The sequence below is a fragment of the Trachurus trachurus genome (genome assembly GCF_905171665.1).
Source record: "Trachurus trachurus genome assembly, chromosome: 15".
Classification (NCBI taxonomy): Eukaryota; Metazoa; Chordata; class Actinopteri; order Carangiformes; family Carangidae; genus Trachurus; species Trachurus trachurus.
In genome coordinates, this window is record NC_139906.1 from 29,157,279 (window position 1) to 29,181,073 (window position 23,795).

The window sequence follows — 23,795 nt, forward strand, 5'->3', positions numbered from 1 at the left end:
CCCAAAATTGAAATGTCACTCATTATCTACTCCCCCTCATGTGGACTAAGGGCTGGGAGAAGTTTCAGAGTCCTCCGTGGCTTCTCAGAGGTACAGGGGGTCTCGGCGTAGCAGTGCATGTCCATATAACGGTTGCAAATGGATACCAACTGTCTTCGTAACAAAAAGACACACCAAAAAACATCCAAATACCTCCATGCTGCTCGTATGTAATGTCCCTCTTGTATTGAAGCCCCGAAATGTGAAATTGAAAGCTCCTCTTCCCGGTTCGTCCAAATTTGACGAACCGGGAAGAGAAGCTTCCGCTACAAACAAGCTTGATATATAGACTTATATATAGAATTTTTTTCGGGACAATTTCTCATTTCGGGGCTTCAATACAAGACGTGCATTACATACGAGCAGCATGGAGGTATTTGGATGTTTTTTGGTGTGTCTTTTTGTTACGAAGACAGTTGGTATCCATTTGCAACCGTTATATGGACATGCACTGCTACGCCGAGACCCCCTGTAACTCAGAGAAGCCACGGAGGACTCTGAAACTTCTCCCAGCCCTTAGTCAACATGAGGGTGAGTAGATAATGAGTGAAACTTCAATTTTGGGTGAACTATCCCTTTAAACCCCCAGGAAACCAACATACTTCTTTCTGTTCACCTATAGTGAGCTGTGGGAGTTAGAGAAGCTGGCGACACAGTCAGTCCAGAGGCGATGTCACCAGCTCCTGTCCTTTAACAGCAGGCAGCAAAGAGAACGGCTCCATAATTGAAATGAACTCAAGAGCTTTTTTTATATTTCCAAAGTAAAGTCACATCTACCTAAGTTGATTTGAACAGATAAATGAGGAGAGTTGATTGTTGTCTGCTTAAATCAAATCTTTGTATCAGTTAGACTTCAGCTCTCTCTCTCTCTCCGTGGTGTGTTATCCTCAACTGTACACTCATCCTCACTGACTGCGCCAGAAGCTGCATTCCTCCTAATAACGTCCTGTATGCCAGGCATTTCACATTCCTCACAACAAGCAGCCTCTCTCTCTGTCTCTCTCTCTCTACACACACACACACACACACAAACTCTGCCAACTACTCTTTTTCCACACACAGAGTTGTAGACTGATATGAAGCCACAGTCCATAAACAACACAGTTTTACTCAAGCTGAAACACTTTTAACTGAAACATTTTCATCTACAGTACTTCATAACAGCTACAACCTACTGTACCTACTCTGTAGCCTATGGATCAGTTTTTGTCTCCATTCTACCTGTAACATTCAAATCACAGCTATTTCTCTATGTTGTTAAATGCACAGAGATGCACACTTTATTCAATCTAAAATAATAGCAGGGCTGTGTAGAATGATGTTACTCATTGTAAGCATAGCAATACTTAGATTAAAGCAGAAGTAAGTGGAATGTTTGTGTTAATATAAGTCTTAAATAGTTGTATCTTCCGACAGCAATCACTTCTATAGAGTGTTTGGTCTGAAACACGGGTCTGTCAGTCACTCTGCTCTGCTGTAAGCCGAGGAGAAAACTTTCCTTATATCCTACAACCTTTATCCAATGAGGAGAGAGAACGGCATAAAGGGGCGGTCCTCTCTGTGTGTGCAGCCAAGGGATGAGCGTGAATGTGGTGACGTAGGGACGAGGGCGGGGACTGCTAACTCCATCTGCTGACAGGAAGTTAGCCAAAACCACCGGATCGCTTACTTCTGCTTTAATTATCAGAAGTGCATAGCAACTTCTTTGGAAATTGGTGTGTGTGTGTGTGTGTGTGTGTGTGTGTGTGTGTGTGTGTGTGTGTGTGTGTGTGTGTGTGTGTGTGTGTGTGTGAGTGAGTGAGCATCTTCTGTTTTTTACAGTAATTTTGATTGACTCGGGGCACAATTTGACAACATAGTTCAGTTTTGAGAACAGATTAAACTGTTTTGAGGTGAAAGTTTGGTTTTGCATGAAGAGTCCGGGGTTTTGTGAACGTAGCTTGAAAATTGGGGTTTGTGCTCACAGTTTAGAGAAAAGGAGAGCAGCTTTCAAGAAATGTGTCTTTCGAGAAAAACTTTAACTACTACTTTTTAAAAATATTGTGAGTTTATTGATTCATTTATCCTGAATCACTATGAGCTGTTTTTATCACTTCTGTAGCCTATAGAACTTTGCTGTTTGACAAAATGACTCCCAGTGCCACATGTGATGTTTTAAATCCAAAACTGCCTCACTCTCGACTTTCTATGATGCATTTTGGTCTCAGCATTAACTTATTAGGGAACTCGCAGGCAAAAATGTTTCAGTTGGGCCACACATTGTCATAATTTGATGTGCACAGGGCTTCTGTATGAAAGGCTAGCTAAACAAGCTAATGCTTCAAATACCTTCACAAATTATATTAACTGACAACCTAACACACAGAGAAGTTGGGACTTTGCAGGTCTGAGGGACCCTGGACACTTTGCGTGGTTGATAATCTCTTGATTGTGTGTGTGTGTGTGTGTGTGTGTGTGTGTGTGTGTGTGTGTGTGTGTGTGTGTGTGTGTGTGTGTGGGTGTGTGTGGGTGTGTGTGTGTGTGTCTCACCACTGCAGGGGAGTTGACCACAGCCAGATTGTAGCCATAAAGCATTGAGCTCCCAAAGGAGGTGAGGAACGCCACCGCCAACAGAGAGCCGGTCAGTTGCTGCTGTAAGAGGACGGAGAGGAGAGAGAGTGAACAAGAGACCACGAGAAAGACTAGTGGCTTTTATGATAGGCCTATATCAATTGCAAAAAAAACATGAAGCAGGACTAACAAGCAAGGCCTAACATCTGACATGTGTATTATGACACAAAGTTGATCAGTTTGAGGAAAACACTTTAGTTACACATTAGTGCAACAGGAAGTGAAGTAGGAACTGGTGTACACTTTGCCCATAATATACACACTTTAACTTAATACATTTTATAGAATCTGATTGAAAATAGCAGTAGTAGTTAGTCTTTGCATTGCAGGATCAGTGTGATTGTCATGACATGTGACCTGATTGTGGGTCGAGCAGGATTTGGTGCCACAACTGTGATTGCGTGAGTTTTTTCGGGCTTGTAAGTAAAGCATTATATTGTAGGGCTGGGCCGATTTTTATATTAATCACGATTTTTTTTCTGTTGTAATTTTTTTTTTTTTTTTTTTTTTTTTGGGACAACCAATCTTTATTGTACGATCATGTATTCTGTGCCATTACACTCGACAAAGTCAAACCGGCCTGTTGTGCTCGTTTGTTCACATATCTATGTGAACAAACGAACATAACAGACAAACTGATGTGATGTGTGTATTGTTTGACTTATGATGTATTGTCAAGTGTTTGGTTCAACCTGCTCTTGTTTAAGGAAAGAAAATCCCAATAAATGAAATATAAAATCGCAATACTTGGTAAAATCGAATCGCAATACTTGTTTAATCAGAATCACAATTTAAATCGAATCGGGACCCAAAAATCCTTAGAGAATCTAATCGGCACAAAAGCGTATCGGCCCAGCACTATTATATTGTGTTTGGAGTCCACTGGTTCATCCACTGAGGAGGCAGTAGCTGTTCACAACAAGGTCATCCACCACCTGTATCCCCCAAAAGACCTGCAGGCAGGGTGAAGGACCGGCAGGAAATTGGCAGGACACAAGGATTTCTTAAAAGCAGTCGGAGCATCTGAGCCACAGTAGGTGGTGGACGATGTGGTGGAGAGTGGAGAGACAGTGGATCCAAAAACACGCCCACTGACAGATGACTCATGGGTCTTTGACTGACCAATAATGATCATGAGTGTTTGGATTGTCACGTTGTCATCATGTGGGAGCTTGTGAACATTTGAAGTGAAGACTTTCGATAGATTTGTGTTTGTTCCTTCACTGCCTTCTTTGTGCAATAATCCAAGCTGGTCAAAATGCACTGTAGGATAATCTGGGTCACAAAGGAACCAAAAGTTGCATTATTCAAATTTGGCTCCATGTGACAGAGCCCTGATGGCCTTAAGGCCCGTACACACCGGGGATGTATTCCTGTGTGGGTAATTCACACGTCGATATTTGTAGTGGGTGAGTGGGTTGATTTTTCTTAGCTTTCGCCCGGCAACTAAAGGCATCAGAATGTCACAACCCTACACAACAACGCCATGTATGAATGTCAACAACCTGTTTGACAAGGGACACAAACATTACAAAGAAAATGAAACTAACAGTGGGTACGTTTACATGGACAGTTTCAAACGGTTTCAGAAAGGTTTGGTTTGAATCAATCTCTTTGAAGATTTCAGCTTGAGCGTATACATGGGTTACAAAGTAAACTGGTTGGGTGTTTACATGCGCAGACGAAACAAACGCTTCGAATGTGCCCGCAGCCTGAGTGATTGCGTTACTATGGTTACAACAGTATTGATTATGGAAGCGCTACAGCTGTGCCGAAATACATTGTTTGTTGAGCGCAGTCTTTGCTGTTATATTTTTCTCTGTATTAAACAGCAGCGTGGCATGTTCCTAATTTCAGCAGGAAAAGAAGAGAGCGTCTTTCCACTTGGTGTCCGAAAATGCATGCGGAGGAGGAGGAGGAAGCGGTGCGCCGCCGGTGTTGTGCCGAAAAGAGACTACCTGCAGAAAAACGACTGCACGGGCAGGCGGTCTCTTTTTGGCACAACACCGGCGGCGCACCGCTTCCTCCTCCTCCTCCTCCTCCTCCTCCTCCTCCTCCTCTCTCTGCATGAATTTTCGGACACCAAGTGGAAATAGAACTTCCCCGTGACCCGCCAGTCTATTATGAAATTTCTTGCTCGACATTTTCCCATATTACGCGGACATTTTCACGTGAGTGACAGCCAGGCAGGCACGGCTCGTACGTGCTCAAGCGTGCATGCGTACGTCAAGTCCTGAACGAACGCAGCCAGGGATCAACCCGTTTCAAGTGTATACATGACAGACAGATCTCTTTAGAAAAGGTTTAAACCACCCCCTTCAATCTGGTTGGAATTTCAACCGGTTTGGGGTAATTGAAACGGTTTGAGGTGTTTACATGAAGTATTTTCAATCGGTTTGGTCTCCCAAACCTTTCTGAAACCGATTGAAACTGTCCATGTAAACGTACCCACAGTTTACATGGACAGTTTCAATTACCCCAAACAGTGTGTGACAAAGCATTGCCGAACCGCTTGGCTGTCAGGATAGTGATCAGATAGTGAGCTGTGCTGGAGGTAGAGATGGTAACAAGACGACAGTGGCAAAACAGGTTTGGCTAATGTAAACAAACTGTTGAATAAGTGAGGGACTCAACGACAGATACGCACAAACACACATATCACTACCTACATTCACCTACCACAACCTTAGTAAGAATAAACACTGAATCACAAATCTATGTATGCTATGCACACTATTTACAATTATTATACACACATACACCCACATTTCTATCTCTGATTATAGTTATTTATACCCAGAGATGGACAGAGTACTCCACCCCAGTACTTGAATAAGAGCACAAATACTACTGGTCAAAATTTACTCCGTTACAAGTAAAAGTAGCTCAGTCGACATGTTACTCCAGTAAGAGTAAAAAAGTACTCGCTTTTAAAGGTACTTAAGTATCCAAAAGTACATGCTTTTAAATTAGTAAGAGTAAAGCTGCGTTCACACCGGACCTTTTGTTTTTAGAACGAGCGACGAGTTTACATGTTAAGTGAATGCAAACGAGCGGTGGAGCGTTTTATCGCCAAGGCGAAAAAACGCTGGGGCTCGGAGCAACAGCGACGGAGCGTCGGAGCGTTTTTTCGCTCAAGTCGCTCCCGTCGCTCGAGATGAGAAATCCCAACTCTCCGGCCGTCAGTCGCTCGTCGCTCAGCGCTGATTGGCTGCCGTAATCCCGGTGGTGCCGGTGTAAACAGAGACACATGGCAGTGGGCATGATGTCATCAAAGCGAAAATGCGAGTCTGTGGCTCTGTGCCAATGTGACGAGCGTCTGCACCTGAGCGACGGAGCGTTTTTTTCGGAGCAATACGAGGGACAGCGACAAAAATAAAAGGTCCGGTGTGAACGCACCTTAAGAGTAAATTTCTTATTTTTCACATCAATGAATTACTATAAATTTTTCTAGATGAATTTAAAGAGCTTTTAACTCTTGTTTGTGAGAATGAACTCTTTGAAAGCAGCTGCACTGATGTGCTGCTTCTAGGGGTTAGGGTTTCCTTCTTTGACAAACACAGCTTGTGTCCAATAGGATTTTAGAGGGAGGATTTTAGAGAGAGGCAGACCTGAAAGTAACCAGTACTTTTCAGCCTTCCTAGAAATTAACTCAGGTAAAAGTAAAAATATTTGTCTTGGAAATGTATTCAAGTAAGAGTAATAAGTACCAAAGAAATCTAATACTCAAGTAAAGTACAAATCCACTGGATATGTACTTAAAGCAGAAGTAAGCGATCTGGTCGTTTTGGCTAATGCTGCGTTCCAGGCAGGCTTTTGAAACCGTAAATTACAGCTTCAAGTCACAACTTACGACTTTGTAGTGTTCCAGACAACCCACTCGTGTTTTTCCGACTTGTTTTACCTGTGAAAGTCACTATAACGGCCACTCGTAACTTCTGACCCGTGAACTCGTACCAGATCGAACTGGTACGACCTCACAGGTCGGAAAAACAGGAGTTACGGGCTGCCCTGAACGCACCATAACTTCTTGTCAGCCGATGGAGTTAGCAGCCCCCGCCCTCGTCCCTACGTCACCACATTCACGCGCATCCCTTGGCTGCACACACAGCCCTTCATGCCGTTCTCTCTCCTCATTGGATAAAACTTGTAGGATACGAGAAAAGTTTTCTCCTCGGCTCAGAGCAGAGCAGAGTGACTGACAGACCCGTGTTTCGGTCCAAACACTCTATAGAAGTGATTGCTGTCGGAAGATAGAACTATTTAAGACTTATATTAACACAAAAATATTGCTTACTTCTGCTTTAAGTACAGTACTCAAGTAAATTTACTCCGTTACTGTCCACCTGTTTATACCTGATATTTGTAAAGCAAATGCTGTTTTATTAGTGACCGAAATTGTTCTGTACTAGTTGTGTCTACAATGTGTAGTGAGTTCCATTCCTTCATTGCTCTATATAACTGTTTGATATTGTTTGTTCTTACTAGTGTAAAACTTCCCCCTGTAGCCTGTCTCGTTCTGTAACTGTGCGTTTCTGAACTGAAGGAGAGTTTCTTGAACAGAATGAGTGTAGTTTTTGTAACAATGATATTTCTGATGAAAACCAGTAAAGATTGCAGTAGCCTATCACTTACCATTAACCATTTATTTATTTAAGCCTTTATGCATTGTGACAATGTTAGATCTATAATTGCAACGGAGCACAGTGGGTGCTGCTCCATTTGTAATTGTCTGACCATAATTCCTTGAGCACTGGACCAGACTGCTGGACAATAGTTAAGGTTTGACAATATCAATGCCTAGGTTGCCAGTTTGGTTGATTTTTGTGATAAAATGTGTGTAGCCTACATCTTCTTATAATTGATACACCTTTTCCCATTTTTGCAGTAATATGATTTATATGTTTTATCCATAATGAAGCCCAGAAACTTGGTCTCCTGCACTTGGGTGGGCATACCTGTGAACGCACAGTTAAAGGTGTCTTGTTGCTGTAATAGTGCAATGAAAGTTTCCTTCTACTGTTGCAGTAGCCTAACTTGTTTACCTGCGCGAGTGAAACAAGCTCTTCTTTCAGGTTTCATCTCTGCTTTCTGCTTTTGTGGCATTTTCCGTTCCCTTTTGAGCTTTTTAAAGAGATCAGGAGCAGTTGATTAAAGCGGTTAACAAGACCGTTTGTCCGCGTTTTCCTCCTGTAACCAGACGGAGGAGAGACCGAGACTGAAACTGAACCAACCTTTTCCACAGGTTGGTTGCGAGACCAGGGGCCTCATTTATCAAAGAGGGTGTAAAACTGCTACTAAATATTTGCGTACGGCGAAAAGACGAAAATGGCGTACACCCTAAATATTTACACCTTTTTCAGATCAATCAAACTGTGCGTACGCACAACTCTCCGCAATAAATCACACAGGACTCAAGAATGGTGCACACGTGAACACACCTCTTACTCCACCCCCGGAACGCCTATATACAACTATATATGGTCAGCACGTGCATATTTAATTAGCCATGTGCTCTCTGTGGCGCAGCAACTTTTGTGACAACAAAGTGACAACGGAGACAACCGGCGGAGGACGGGGGAAAGAAGCGGAACTTCTCCGCTTCTCCGAAAGCAGATACACGGGCAATAAATCAGTCAGAAAAATGATCTTGCATTTTAATAAGCTACAATAAAAACAAAAACCTCCCAAATCTCAACAAAAGGGAGCAGAAAGAAGAAGAATCTTATGTAATCTGCCCGTTTATCCCAGAAAATCTTTTTTTTCTTTTTTTTTCCTTTTTACCTAGATGTTAAAACAATGTAGGAAGCAGGACGATAGTTAGGCTACCATTACTTTGCACGCCTTCCCACTACACAGTTACAGCTCTACTGGACTCGGTTTAGGTCATTTTCCATTACAGCTGAGTCCTTCACAGTTCCTCCTCAGGGCCGCGTCGTCTCGCTCTTTATTCTCTCCTCTCGTCAGCTCCAAACACACGTGGACCTCGTTAACTCAGGTGACAGAATAATAACAGTCTAGGCTGCAGATCAGTGTGAGCTGCTGCCGGTGTGTTTTTAAACTTGGATGGTTTGATCCTTGTCGGACGTCACACAGCCTAATCAAAAAGGCAAAATCCACAATGCGCTCTGTTTATCAATTAACATAAAGCCTAGTGTTATTATAGAGCGGGTTGGATTGCCAGCATCAACGGTCCACCACTACCACAATTACTTTAAAAAATCCTACTGTGCTCTTCTAAATTTACTCCGCTCCTCTCTCCCTCTCACATTGCAGTTCTCTGACTCAGCAACGGTGTCGCCAATTCCTCCTGTTCCTCAAAAAAGGCGTACGCCAGGGTCAAAATGGGTGTAAATGTCCGCACTTTTCCCCGTCAGGTTTTGGCTTGATAGATCCCAAATTTGGCGGAGAAAAGTGCGTACGCACAAAACGAGGGGAAAATGGCGTAAAAAAAGGTGTATCCACAATGATAAATGAGGCCCCAGAGCTGATCACGCCCCCGTTGGGCGTAGCATAACAGCTGCCAGCAACTGTCATAACAGACGGGCGTCACCCCGATATGCATCACTGGCATCTAGCCTGAATTAACTGTGTAAACTGATGTTAGTTTCTTGTTGTTTTAAAAAAAATAATAGTTACCAAGTGCAAGTTTTTATCCTCTAGAATTAATGAATGGTATTATAAGACTCCTAATGCACTTGTTATATTTTGTATTCTATTTTTTTTTTAAACTTTTATAACAGAGGATGGTTTTTAGTTTTACATTCAATTGTCTGTTGTACCGAAGCCGCACCGAACCGTGACCCCTGAACCGAGGTACGTACCGAACCGTGACTAAATAAACATTGTTACTAACGGCACTACTTTTTTCAGTAAGGGACCGTTCGTTCTTTTATGGGTGAGTGAGTTTAACTTCAGTACTGTACAGAGGCTGTGAGCGGCACGTAAGTTCACGTTGTTTTCGTGAATTGTAAACACACAGACGCCCCCTCGGTTTTAGCGTCCAGCAGTTTAGCGGCCAAATCAACTGCAGTGATGGATAACTGTACCGGAGAGGCTTCATTAAAGCAGAAGTAAGTGATATATTTGTGTTAATATAAGTCTTAAATAGTTATATCTTCCAACAGCAATCACTTACATAGAGTGTTTGGTCTGAAACACGGGTCTGTCAGTCACTCTGCTCTGCTCTGAGCCGAGGAGAAAACATTTATCGTATCCTACAGTTTTTATCCAATGAGGAGAGAGAACGGCATGCAGGGCTGTGTGTGCAGCCAAGGGACGCCGTGAATGTGGTGACGTAGGGACGAGGACTGTTATGGTGCGTTCAAGGAAACTCGTGTTTTTCCGACCGTGAAGTCGTACCAGTTCGATCTGGTACGAGTTCACCGGTCGGAAGTTACGAGTGGCCGTTATAGTGACTTTCACCGGTAAAACAGGTCGGAAAAACACGAGTGGGTTGCCTGGAACACTACAAAGTCGTAAGTTGTGACTTGAAGCTGTAATTTACGATTTCAAAAGCAAAGGTAAAGGTAAAGGTACTTTATTGGTCACATATACAGCTAGTACAGTGAAATTCTTTCTCTGCATTTAACCCATCCCTGAGGAGCAGTGGGCAGCCGCGGTGCAGCGCCCGGGGACCAACTCCAGATTATGAGCCAGTGCCTTTGGTCAGGGGCGCTGCCTGCCTGGAACGCAGCATTAGTGAAAACGACCGGATCACTTACTTCTGCTTTAACTACATTTGAGGAATAAACGGCAGCTTTTACCTGACGGGAGACCGACGCCTGAGCTACGGTAGCTAATAGTTAGCTGGTTTTATCTACTTTCTCTCTCTCTCTCTCTCCCTCTCTTTCTACACACGCAGGCACACACACACACGCGCACACACACACACACACACACACACACACACACACACACACACGGCCCCAGTTGTCTGTCATCTGTCGTAAACCTTGTAATAATACGTTGTTGAGTACAGTTCACATTATTGTTGCTTCCGTTTGAGTGTGGATTAATTATTAATGGCTTGTGTAATGTGAGCTGTACTCGTCCAAAATCGCGATTCTGTTATCGAGTTGGGTTTTAATAACAGCTGATAAATGGCATGGATTGATGAGAAGGTGTTGCACACATGGTTGTCAAAATGAAATAATGTAGTGTCACGCGCTACGTGATGCGATGTTACGTGTCGATGGCTGGGGGGGGGGCGGGGGGGGGGGGTCATGTATCTTTTGATAAGGCTTAATGCAGGGTCATGTTAAAATTTACTGACTCCGACAGGGGGGTCATGTAAAAAAACAAAAAAGTCCCGTGAATCCCTCCGGTGACACTGATGATAAATAACGAACAGTCCCTAATGAGTAATTACTGTTTCCCCCGTTACCGTTATTGGCACCGTTACTCAGCGTTACTTGACTCCAGAATCAGAAAATAGGCCAAATACACCCGTTTAGAGAAGAACTAGCCTAAGTCTGGTCGGTTTTTTTTTTTCCAACCCATCGCCTGGCGACGTGCATTTGTTTACAACAAAGCCGGCGAGAAATCAAAGTAGCGGTGGATGACGCAACTGTCATAAACATCAACAAGTTGCGGGTTACGGAGCACGTTTGTGCCGCAGAGCCACAGAGACGAGAGCTGGGACACCGGGGCCACGGCCAGGTAGCCTACTACACTGATGTTGGAAGGTTGGTTTTCAGCCATGAGACGCCATGGAAGGCAGAGAGCCTCCGTTCTCACTCCTAACAAGTGACAAGTCATGTAGTTAAAATGTTAAAATGTAGCATAGCCACAGGAAAATCCTGCTTAGGTCCTCTTTCAGTGTACGTTATACACATTATTTTCAGCGTCTCTTCCACACACCGCTGATCCAAACAGCTGATGGTGGAGTGATACAGCACTTTGCGGAGTCTGCCTGTGTGGAGGAGTAGGCTACAGTGACTGAGCCAGTGTTGCCAACTCCTCAGTAAGCAAAGTCGCTATTGGCTGCCGTAAAAGTCGCTAAAAGTCGCTAAATGACGTCATTATCTCAGCGGGGTGGGGGGGGGTGCGGCCAGCGGCAGCGGCCAGCGGCGCTCTTTATGTCTGTGGCGTGGAGCAGTGCGTCTCTGAATGCAGCGGAGGCAGCTCCGTGACACTACTGTGTGTAGGCTGAATACCTGTGAGTGCCCGCGGCAGCGCCGCTGCTCGTTGAAAACAGCTGTGATAACGTGATTTTAGGTCCAGAAACGTTTGTAATATCACGGGAAAAAGTCGCTAGATTTGTTGCTAGTCGCTTTTGACAAAAAAAGTCACCAAGAGGGGTTGGAAAGTCGCCAGATTTAGCAACAAAGTCGCCAAGTTGGCAACACTGGACTGAGCAAGTTGGTTAATTGCAGATGAAGGGGGTTAGGGAGAGAAATTTAAAGGGACAACGAGGAGTTTTGGAAAAGCGAAGTGTTTTCACACTACATTTATGAGCCTCCGCGCACCGTGAAATTATTTGAGTGGCGCAAGACAGACTCATGTTTTCATTCATCAAGAATGAAAGTCAGAGGTTGGAAGACGATCACATACCGTCGTAGTTCCGACCATAAACGGCGATTCGGCGGCGTTATTCTCATGACTCGCCACGAAACCAAAAGTAAGGAAACGCTGGTCGGCTCGCCCAGCATTTCCACCACCACTTAACAAAATAACGATAGAGACAAAACGATATATTTATCGAAAATGGAGCCATTAACAAGTGTGGGTAGCGTAGATTCATCCACATTAACGTGAGACTTTTTTATAACCAAATAGAAACTCCTCGTTGTCCCTTTAAGTAATTTCACATATTTGAGCACTTTATAAAAATAAAAAAAAGTAACACTATAGTTACTTTTCCTGGTAATTAATTACTTTTACCATGTAACTCCGTACTAACTCTAATTAGCTTAGCTCAAACGCTGGAAGTGTATAGGTAGTGTTAGCCTGCCTCCACCTAAAGTCATCAGAGAAACTCTTCAGCAACTCTAAACGGAAACCGGCGGGCCGATCTTCGTCTCAGAGCTGACAAAACTCTCCGGTAAGGCATCTTGAGCGGTCAAATACGAGATCGGTCAAAACGGAGGGTTCAAGCTAGCTACATCGAGGGTAGGTTAGCTTCCTATTTCAAAGTAAAAGCACAAATTCTATCGTCATGGTTTTCTGTATGTAAAGGGCAACGGGTGTTTTATTTTGTGAAAGTAACCGGAAGTGCGTTGGTCACAACGGCTAGCTTGAGTAGCGCCGAATTTGTCCGAACAATTGTAAACAGCTGGTATTTAGACAAATTAACGACACACTGCTGATCTAAACAGCTACTTTCTCGTCTAAAAATGTTTGAAATGTCGATAAAGTGATATATTTACAGAGTTTAGAGCTAAAATGAAATCAGCTTCTGACTGCTGATTTTGGCTCGGGTAGGAGGCAGGCTAACACTACCTATGCACTTCCAGCGTTTGAGCTAAGCTAATTAGCGGTGCTCCAGCTCTGCCCGTATCTCCCTTGTTACTGCACGCACAGTCGAAAGGATGGTGTCTATCTGCTGGTCATGGACTCGGGAGTGAGGCAAGACACGAGAACATTTTTTTGCCATATCCCTTTAAACTTTGAGCTAAGAGCTCCGAGTTGCATTCAGTTCCATTGGTAATTACTATGTAGCTACAAATTGTCTTTGAGGTCAGATAACTGTTCGCACATGCGCAGATGAGCCAAGTGTGTGTTTCCATCTCACCAGGTCCGGCCAGTAGGGGGGTTACTGAGTTAACCAATTAAATAGTTTTTTAGTTGTCAGGGCATTCCTCTGACCTTCAATGAATTCAATTCTCTTCTATCATGGGGACCAGGATTTTGGTCCCCACTAAAATGTGGGTTCCCACACTGTGACTGTGCTGTCTGACGTTGATTCCAACCATGTGATAAAGATAAAAAAATAAAGACAAACACATACACAGTAGATGTTGGGATCTGTAGTCTAACACTGTAAGCCCACACATATAATACTGATCTGTTTCAGTGTAACCCTAACCCTCTTGATGATGATTAACCATTTCATGGTTTCAGCAGCATTTAAACACTCAAAACACAGGCACTCAGCTGCTGAGTGACTCAACCACACAGCCAATGAACTTGTGAAAAACTATGAAACTATGACACATTTTCACAACAGATTTGAGTCTATATGAAAAAACAACTTTTTAAAACTTTTTTTTTTTTAAGAAGCTGCATAATAGGCTAAATGATAGTCCACTGTGGATTAGTCACACCAGCACGTTCCTCAGACCTCAAGAATCTATTTCTGGTGACAAAAAGTACAGAGTAGGTTTGTTTATCACATGGATTTTAAAAAATGACCTACTTTAGATATTTCCTAAACTATTGTTGAGTGCAGCCACTGATCTATTTTGTCCCATGCGCAGTTCTAAAAGTTTGAAAGCTGGTAGTAAATGCTATTAGCTCCATGGGACTCTATGTCTGAAACAATTGAGGATCAGTCAGGTGATGACCTTGGCTCTGTATCTGGTCTGAATCATGCAAGACAGTCTCAACTTACCGAACCGGCTTTCCCAGACGGTGGAAGTAAAACCTCCTCAGCCATTTAAGAAATCAGTAAGTCAGTCCCAAACAGCAAGCAGCTGAACCACAGGGCTCCCCTCTACACTGCTGAGGATCTCATGGCTGCTGCAGCAGCAGGCGTGGTCAGACAGGTTACAGTGGTCAGGCCTGTTCATGTGCAGTGTGCCGGGCAGCAGTCCACAGGCCCCCAGAAACAAACCCACACAGTGTCATCACATGACGGAGAGCAGCGTGACGGACTGAGAGAAAAGCCTGCTGGAAGCAATTAGCTTTAAGTGAATTTAAAAAGAAAGGCAGAGGAGAGGAGAGGAGAGGAGAGGAGAGGAGAGGAGAGGAGAGGGGAGGGGAGGGGAGGGGAGGAGACAAGAGTACAGGACTCAAGAGTAAAGAAGGAAGGAAACAAAGTGAAAGGAGGTGAGGAGGTCAAGAGAGGAAAGAGAAGAAAGGTAAAGATGGTAGAAATAAGGAAATGAAGAGAGGAGAGAGAGCAATGGGGTATGAGGGAAAAGAAAGCAGAGCAGATTATAGGGTAGGATTAAGTGGAGTACAGGGGGAGCTGAGAGTTCACTGTGTCAGTGAAGTACTCAAAGGACTGGGAACTAATGATGTGTAAAAGAATACATTCAATTCAGCAGTTCAGTGTCAGGTCAAGTATATGCACACATCAGAGAGAAGGTCCCATTTTGTATAATGTCTTCATTATAAAGCAAATCTGTTAATGTGAATATGCATGCCTAATAATATAATTAGAAACTTAGTAATATGCCATAAGGACTTTTGCAAGTTTGTGGTGTCACAACAATGTACCAGGCTCCCCCCACCTGGACCCATCATCCAACCTGGCAGGGTTGGGAGTGTTTACCTGGAATTTGCCAGCAAGTCAGAGGAGAGGCTCCGAGCCTCCTCTCTTCTGACTGGCTGATGATGAATTTTGCTTCTTCAGACCACACCTCAGATACAGTGCAGGAGAAGTTTAAATATGGGACTTGAAAGTTTTTATCATTTTTTTGCAGTTCCCACAATCAAACACTCCCCCAGCCAGCGTCCTCACTCACTGATCATGTGAGTCAGAATATCTGTTGCAGTTGAAAGAAGCAGGGCAGTGTTTTCTGGGAGTGATCACTGGGTAACAATCACCCGCCTTGCATTACACATTTCTTAATCCTATGACTTTACCTCTGCTGCTGCTGCATGAAAGGCTGGTTTGTTCAAAAAAATCCTTCCTTTTGGCACTAACTCACTCCATTAGCCTACAATTCATCCCCAGCTGGTCTGAGACCTGCGATACTGTATGTCACGAGCAGATACGAGCGCCATCCCTTAATTAGATTAGAAGATTTCTCATGTGAGCTGTGGATCCATCTTGGTGAATTCAAGGCTGCAAAATATTTTCTATTTACTATTTATAAAAATCTAGTGTCCAGTGAACCATTTAATTAATCACAGCAGCTACGTCCCTCTAAATGATTTATTATGGAAGCTCTCTGAGGTTTGTCTGTGCCCTCCAGAACAATGCCTGCATGGCCATCTCTCTGTTAGCACGGTGATGTAATTGTTGTCATAGTTACAGAAATAACAATATTACACATGAGTGAGTGACTGATGTTTCTTCCCTCTCATGTCCATTTTTATCTCACAATAAAATGTTTTAATTGTTTGTTGGTCTCGTGTCATTTTAAATACATATTTGTTACCTATTATTGTTTTATAGGCTATATTTAGCATCAGTGTGCATACAAACTTCTTATAGTTAAAATGTTAACATTTTTCTAGACTCAGTTACAGTACATTTTCTATCTTTATGTTACCATAATGAATAAATGTTAAAGAGATAGTTCAACATTTTGGCAAATTGGCCCATTTCTATAATCCCAATAGTTTTAGGAGTAGGTTTGTTTCCTTTAATTGTCGGTGCAAGCTATTTCTAGAACGGCGGAGCAGAGCCACGAGCTGCTCAGAGCTATACTACAGAGACAGAGTTGTTTTCGAGGTAAATCTATGCAAAACCGCTGATGCGCGTTTCCGTTGGGGGCAGTTTTTCAGCAAGCAGTCTCTGCATTTGCCTCTAAAACAACTCTGTCTGGTAACATTCTGTTATTATCTCATAGCGTGGTGAATGTGCAGGTCACAACTTGTCCACCAGAGCGTTTTGTAGTTGTTGGATTGTGTTTTTTATGAGTTTGATAAGGGAAACCAAGCAATTCCATTAGCCTTTGTAGCGTAGCTCTGAGCAGTTCGCGGCTCTGCTCCACCATTCTAAAAACAGCTTGCACCAACAATTAAAGGTAATGAACTTACTCCTAAAACTATGGGAATTATGGCAATGAGCCAATTTGCCAAAATGTTGAACTATCCCTTTAATGGACACATTTAGTGAGTCACGTGTAGTGACACCAATTTTCACCAAAATATCAGATTTCGCATTGATTTGTAATGACTTCACCATTATTCTTCTGCTTTATGGTTCTGTTAGGACTCTCACAGCTCCTGGTTTTAATTAGGGAAAAAGATCTACTCTATTCAGTAACTAGAATCCCCCTGTTACAGCTTTAGTCCCCCATCAAAAACCCAAGTTACAGCAAATATGGTCACAACCTTTTCTTCCTGTGTTACAGTGGTGGATAATGATCAGAGGTGTTTTAAAAAACATAAGGCTACAGTATGATATCACAGTGAAGTTGATCTCTGACCTTTTGGATGTATCACTTTATTATCCTTACAGACATTTGACATTAGAATAAACGTTGTGGTAATTATTATATAACAATAATTCATTCCAGACACTTCATCTGAGATCAGTTGTGTAGTCTGTGCCCATGCAGAGGGTGCACGGACTACTGTTTGACAATACCTTCCAATCACACTATACCTGTGGTGTTTGTCCTTTGGCTGTATCTGCCAATGTAGTCACAGTAAACATAGTATAAGGGCAATGTCTTTAAATGTGTTCATTCAGAGGGTCAGGTCAGTCTCCTCTGTTGGTTTTCTGGTCCAGACAGGAAGCTCAGTGGAACTCAGGAGGTAGAGCAGCTCGTCCTTTAATCACAGAGTTGGCTCCTCCTGTCCACATGTCAAAGTGTCCTTGGGCAAGTCACTGGACCCCAAATGGCTCCAGGTGGTGGTGGTCTGGTCTGGACACTCTGGATATGAATTATGTGATGTCATCTAAATCAGTATTAAGTAAATAAAAAGACACATAAGTACACTTTATTAATCCTAAGAGTCCCATACACACATAAATAAATTGCTGAATGAATACATTTTTTAATGACTTTTTAATTTATTTCTGGAGACTTTTATTTTCTTATCCCTCATTTATTTCCCAGTTATTTGTGTTTATATAATTAATAAATGAGTGGGTGTGGTTATCTCACAAATTCAGATCAGCACACATGAGAATATTAAAAGTCCCCTGAAATATTTTTTAAAATAAAACATAAGGTATTCATTTCTCTATTTATCAATTAATATAGCTTCCAAGTCTTTATTTACATATTTATTTTTTAAGAATGTGTCTAATGTCTGATACCACTTCCAGTTTTCATCACGTGCGTGTATATGTCTGTGTGTGCATGTGTGTGTGTGTGTGTGTGTGTGTGTGTGTGTGTGTGTGTGTGTGTGTGTGTGTGCATGTGTGTGTGTGTGTGTGTGTATGTGTGTGTGTGTGTGTGTGTGTGTGTGTGTGTGTGTGTGTGTGTGTGTGTGTGTGTGTGTGTGTGTGTGTGTGTGTGTGTGTGTGTGTGTGTGTGTGTGTGTGTGTGCATGTGTGCTGACCTTGCTTGTCCTTCCTTCCCATGAGTTTAGCTCCAGGTTAATCATTAGTGGTAGACAGATTGAACTGAATTGAAAGCAGTGTGACTCTGGTTAAGCTCACGGCAGGGCGCCTTCATACCCACTCTCACTGAGTCCAGCTTGTTTTCATCAGTTCAAGATGAGAACCAGTTAAATGGGACAGCTGACAAGAGAAGACAGGGAGTTACACAGGAAGTCTCTTCATATTGATTCATGTCTATTTTATGACGGTTTATTTAGTAGGCTATTTAGAATGAGCCCACACTACACATAAAGGGCGAGCTGATGTCACATTATCAGTATACACACTTCCTGTGTATGAAAGGGGTGTAAAAAAAAACAAAAAAAAAAACACATGAACGTCACCACAGATCAGTTTAAGTAGCATGTACAGTATAAGCCTTCAAAAGTATAATCTTCTTAACGTATTTCCCTCTATACATTAGTTGGCCTAATGTAAATATAATGTTTCAAGAGTTATGAATACTTTAAGCTGCTAATTCTTACTATTTGTTTCGAGGGCTGGCATCTATAGGCTAAAAGCTCTGCATAAGAAATATTCTTAGAGAGCTCCTTGCCTTCATAAGGACAGGTCTAGGCCATAGATGCTCTTTGTCTGAGTCTAGTGAATACTACATAGCCTGCAGGTAATTGAGAGAACATGCTCGTTTCTACTGTCCTCCATTCATTCTCCACCATCACTGGTCCTGGTCCTGCTTTCTTTGATGCAAGCACCTAAACTTACCTGATATATGTATATGTGGTCATTTTGCATGTTTTTCTTTTTCCTCTTTTTTTTGTCATGTATTTGAACAGTTTGGTTGTGATTTATTTTCTTCTTTTTGTATAAAAATGTGTTTGTATGGAAGTCAAATGCTGCCTGCCACTGATTAAAAAATAACTGAAATTGTGAAATAACTTATAATTGTGGCATTAGACCAGATTTTAAATATATGTATTGATTATTATTTGTGGGTAAATCTCCGGCTCAGTAGGAGGAGCCATATCTTTACGTAAAATGGGGCTGCATGGCCCAGAGAAGAATTGTGTGAAGAACTCTGTTGTTGTGTTCTTTACCCCATTTTAAAAAAAAATGTTTTTACATCTTAAGACACAATAAATCACAACAAAAAGATTTTCCTGACTCCGCCACTGACTTCTTTATTCCTTGCAGTTTGGAACTCAAACATCATTAAAGGACCCCATGACAGAGGAGTTCTCTCTCTAATTCACTCTTCTTGAATTTTATTGTGTCAAAGCTATTATTACCCACAGGCTTATGTAGGGACACAATATCTGTCACCTTAGACGTGTTCTTGGGTCACACTTTGTTCATTTAGTTCTTCTCTTACTGGATGAGCCCAAACAGCACACTAACCATTCTGTTGATTATAAGATATAATCTAGTTTGCTAGTTATCCTCACACAGAGCTAAATATACAGTATAATTGAATGTTGTAGATTTGCTACCTTTTCACAGTCAAAATGGGACTCACAGCATCACACACACACACACACACACACACACACACACACACACACACACACTCCGTAACTGTGTTAACATTGAGTCATGGAGGCCCCCTGGTGGTCATGTTATTGACCTGTGTGACAGGGCTGTGGGTCCTGTGTGACATGGGAACGTAATAAAGACTGACACATGTGTTTTACAGCTGGATCAGAGCTGTGAAACAACAGCAGACAGCAGGGCAGGCACTACTGTTGGTGGGAGCAGGGGACTGAAACAAACTGAAATCAATGGAGGAAACAGAAATGATAAAATATCTCAAACTTACTGGATGTCACATTTTTGGTTATGGAGTTATAACACAGTCCAGTGTCTTTCTCTATTGAACTGAACTGATTTTCTTAACTCAGTTACTCATGTGACATTACGGTCTTCATCATAGCCTGGCTATAGTGTCTGTTAAGTTACAGTATGTTTACTTATTTATTTTTAACAATTTGCAGATAAGTTATAGTTTACTTTAAATTTGGTGTAATAGCTGTTCGTGTTTTTTCTTCCTTTATCATTATTATTACTTTTATTATTATTATATATTCTTAGTTATTTACTATTACCCACTGGATACTTGTATTAGGTTATTATTGCTGACTTGATTACTAGTAATAGCATCTAACAACATATTAACCATTATACGTACACATGAGAAGGTGTGCTTTGTCTTTTATGTGTTTGTTTAATTTTTTGTTTTTTGGTGTGTGTGTTGTATATATATGAGATGGATGAACTGAAGAAAGAAAGAGAAAAAAAAAGTTACAGTATGTTATGTTAGAAAATTAAAGCAGAAGTAAGTGATATATTTGTGTTAATATAAGTCTTAAATAGTTATATCTTCCGACAGCAATCACTTACATAGAGTGTTTGGACTGAAACACGGGTCTGTCAGTCACTCTGCTCTGCTCTGAGCCGAAGAGAAAACATTTATCGTATCCTACAGTTTTTATCCAATGAGGAGAGAGAACGGCATGCAGGGCTGTGTGTGCAGCCAAGGGACGCCGTGAATGTGGCGACATAGGGACGAGGACTGTTATGGTGCGTTCAAGGAAACTCGTATTTTTCCGACCGTGAAGTGGTACCAGTTCGATCTGGTACGAGTTCACTGGTCGGAAGTTACGAGTGGCCGTTATAGTGACTTTCACCGGTAAAACAGGTCGGAAAAACACGAGTGGGTTGCCTGGAACGCTACAAAGTCGTAAGTTGTGACTTGAAGCTGTAATTTACGATTTCAAAAGCCTGCCTGGAATGCAGCATTAGCGAAAACGACCGGACCACTTACTTCTGCTTTAAGTGTGTAAATTCAAACAAAATTTAAAGGTCCAGTGTGTAAAATGAGGGGGGAAACGTGACATCCAGCGTTCCGTTCGGGCTGCCGTACAAACATGGCGGCGCAAGATGGCAACACTCTCTAGAGCAAGACCCTTGCTATATAAGAGAATAATTATGAGGCTACAGAAACCAAACAAATTTTTATTTTATAGCGATTATACAAATATATTCATGGAAAGTATATTCAGATTTTGCCAATAAACCTTGCCAATTAAGTGTATTGGCAGCAGTAGTTGTATATAGTGAGTCAGTGCTTTGTTTTTGTGTTGGGTCCATACCTTGTGCCTTAACCCCTCCCTAAACATTCCTCCTCCTCAGCCCTGGGGAGGGTTAGCTGCCGTTTCATTGGCTGATGATCTCCCAGCGGGTCGCCAGCCGGTCGTTAGGGGGAGTGGCTCCAAGATGGATTGCCTGGCACCATATTGGCCATCAGGACCAATCAGCAGCCAGGCAGGAAATGGATGGCTCTCATTTGTTCTCATTATTACCGTAACAGCCGTAATGCTCAGAAAGACACACACACGCCATTCGCTGTCACCACCATGAAACGTCCCCATTAGTTATGCTGGGAGACAGCCTGTGTGTGTGTGTGTGTGTGTGTGTGTGTGTGTGTGTGTGTGTGTGTGTGTGTGTGTGTGTGTGTGTGTGTGTGTGTGTGTGTGTGTGTGTGTGTGTGTGTGTGTGTGTGTGTGTGTGTGTGTGTGTGTGTGTGTGTATGTGTGTGTGTGTGTTAAACATGAGGCTCCTCTCAGTGCAGTGATGTATCATGTCATTATTCCTGCAGTACAGACAGTCAGAGTGAATGAGCATCCATCCAGTGGAAGATGCTTCACAGTGAGACAGACTTTTTAGCTCACAGCACAGGAGACTTGACCAGCGCTGGCACATATTAGTCTGATCCTTAGTCTGATAGAATATAGATAGTAGTAAGTAGTATAGATAGTATTACTATTACCCTGGAGAAACCACTGTAAATGTCTGATTAAAGTTTTACTTTCCCATGCTCTAAAAAAAGAAGAAAAAAAAAGGCAGACTCAAACGTGTCAAAGGTCAAAATTAGATCATAAAAAGTGGAGAAAAAAAGAAGTTAAGAAAAACTTGAAAAAAACTTGAGCCTTGAAACTCTATAGGGTGAGAAGAATGAATGGAGGGAGGAGGGGAATTTGATAGTCCTGGGGTAGTTTCTAAAGCCACAGCTTTTCGTCTGAGGATGGGAAAGTCTGATCAGGAAGCAGTGAAATTTAACCAAGTACTCTTAACCGTCTAGCCTGAACTACAGTACCTACATGTGTTTAGTTTGTAATGTTTGAACATATGAAGGTAAGAGAATTAACCGCCAAATTTTGAAGGAAAGATATGTATCTTTCCTTCAAAATTTGGCAGTTAATTATCTTATCTTCATATGAAGGTAAACATTTATGTCATTTATTCATTCCTTTATGAAGGAAAACATCATCTGGCAAACATCAGTTTTTATGCACATAATGACAATAATAGTAAGGTGCGTTCATCACACCAAACCTTTTATTTTTGTTGCTGGTGAGGAGTTTACATATTAAGTAAATTCAAATAGGCGACTGAGCGATTATTCGCTCAGGCGAAAAATCGCTGGGGCTCCGAGCGACAGAGCGAAAAATCGCTTGTCGTTTGAGATGAGAAATCCCAAGTCGACGTCATTTTTCTGGTCGTCAGTCGATCGCCGCTCAACACTGATTGGCTGCCGTAATCCCGGTGGTGCCGGTGTATACAGAGAGACATGGGAGTGGGCATGACGCCATCGAAGTGAAAAGGCAAATCTATGCCAAACTGATGAGTGATTGCAGCTGAGCGACAGAGCGATGACAAAGGAGCGATTCGAGTGACAGCAACAAAAATAAAAGGTCTGTTGTGAACGCACCTTTAAAATGACTACTTATATCAAATAGAACAGCTGTTGCCTTTAAGAACATAATTCAAAGTAGATGATGATGTAAATATCTTATTTGGCCCTGGGTCTCCTCACTAAAGCCACAGACTCAAGTGAGGAAGTTGATTTAAAGGTACAGTATGTAAGAAATCTAAAGCAACTGGCCGTAAAATCCTCCTAATATGTCACAGAGACTCAGGAATAATGTTCATATAACATGATGAACTCACCAACAACAATAGTACAGCCAGAGTATTTGTATTAAAAATATTTTTTTGCAGACTGCAAATCATGTTTATGTTTTGAATTTACGTGTTGGCATGTTGCGCCACCTAGCCCTCTCTCCCAGTCACAGCGGCGTCAGTGGCGTTTCAGCCTCAGTCTGCTTCCACTGAGCTGCCGCTACTGCTGGGAGAAAAAACGAGATCGCTGTTTTTTGAATTTGACTGCAGTAACCGTTTTTGGCCACATTCTTACATATGGCACCTTTAAGTTGGACCCTACTCATGTCCTAAAAACATGTCGGCTAGGTTAATCCTCCAGTCAGCGCCACTGACCAAGGCACTGGCTCATAATCTGGAGTTGGTCCCCGGGCGCTGCACCGTGGCTGCCCACTGCTCCTCAGGGATGGGTTAAATGCAGAGAAAGAATTTTGCTGTACTAGCTGTATATGTGACAAATAAAGTACCTTTACCTTTACCTTTACCTTTTATGTCCTTTTTTTTTTCTTAACTATTTTACTCTTTCTCATTATTTCAGATTTGTGGTCTCATGTTCTTTGGCTCTGAGCGTCCTACTCTTGGGCCAGTCAGCTGTCACTTCCCCACAGAAACACAAAAGTCTTTGAAGAATATGGACAGTAGTGTTTCTCGTCTTTCTCTGCTCCATAGATGGTCTGCGCTGGTGCACCTGTGATGTCATGTACTGACACACCCAGTACATGTACACCTATAATTGCAGCAGGATCATCAGTTAAACCACTGGACAGTCAACAGCGGCAAGATTTACAGGTCCCATCTC

At 42.3% G+C, this 23,795-nt stretch overlaps 1 protein-coding gene across 1 annotated transcript in view; it reads right to left on the bottom strand.

Moving 5' to 3' along the window:
• The window catches only part of slc2a15a (solute carrier family 2 member 15a), a gene marked incomplete at both ends in the record, with an annotated part of 31,260 nt that extends 17,012 nt beyond the window's left edge, over positions 1-14,248 (bottom strand). The window contains 2 exons of the mRNA XM_083987985.1: positions 2,569-2,667; positions 14,204-14,248. Coding sequence (XP_083844111.1) covers positions 2,569-2,667; positions 14,204-14,248 — 144 coding nt within the window. The remainder of the gene's footprint in view (positions 1-2,568; positions 2,668-14,203) is intronic.
• Between the last annotated feature and the right edge of the window lie 9,547 nt (positions 14,249-23,795).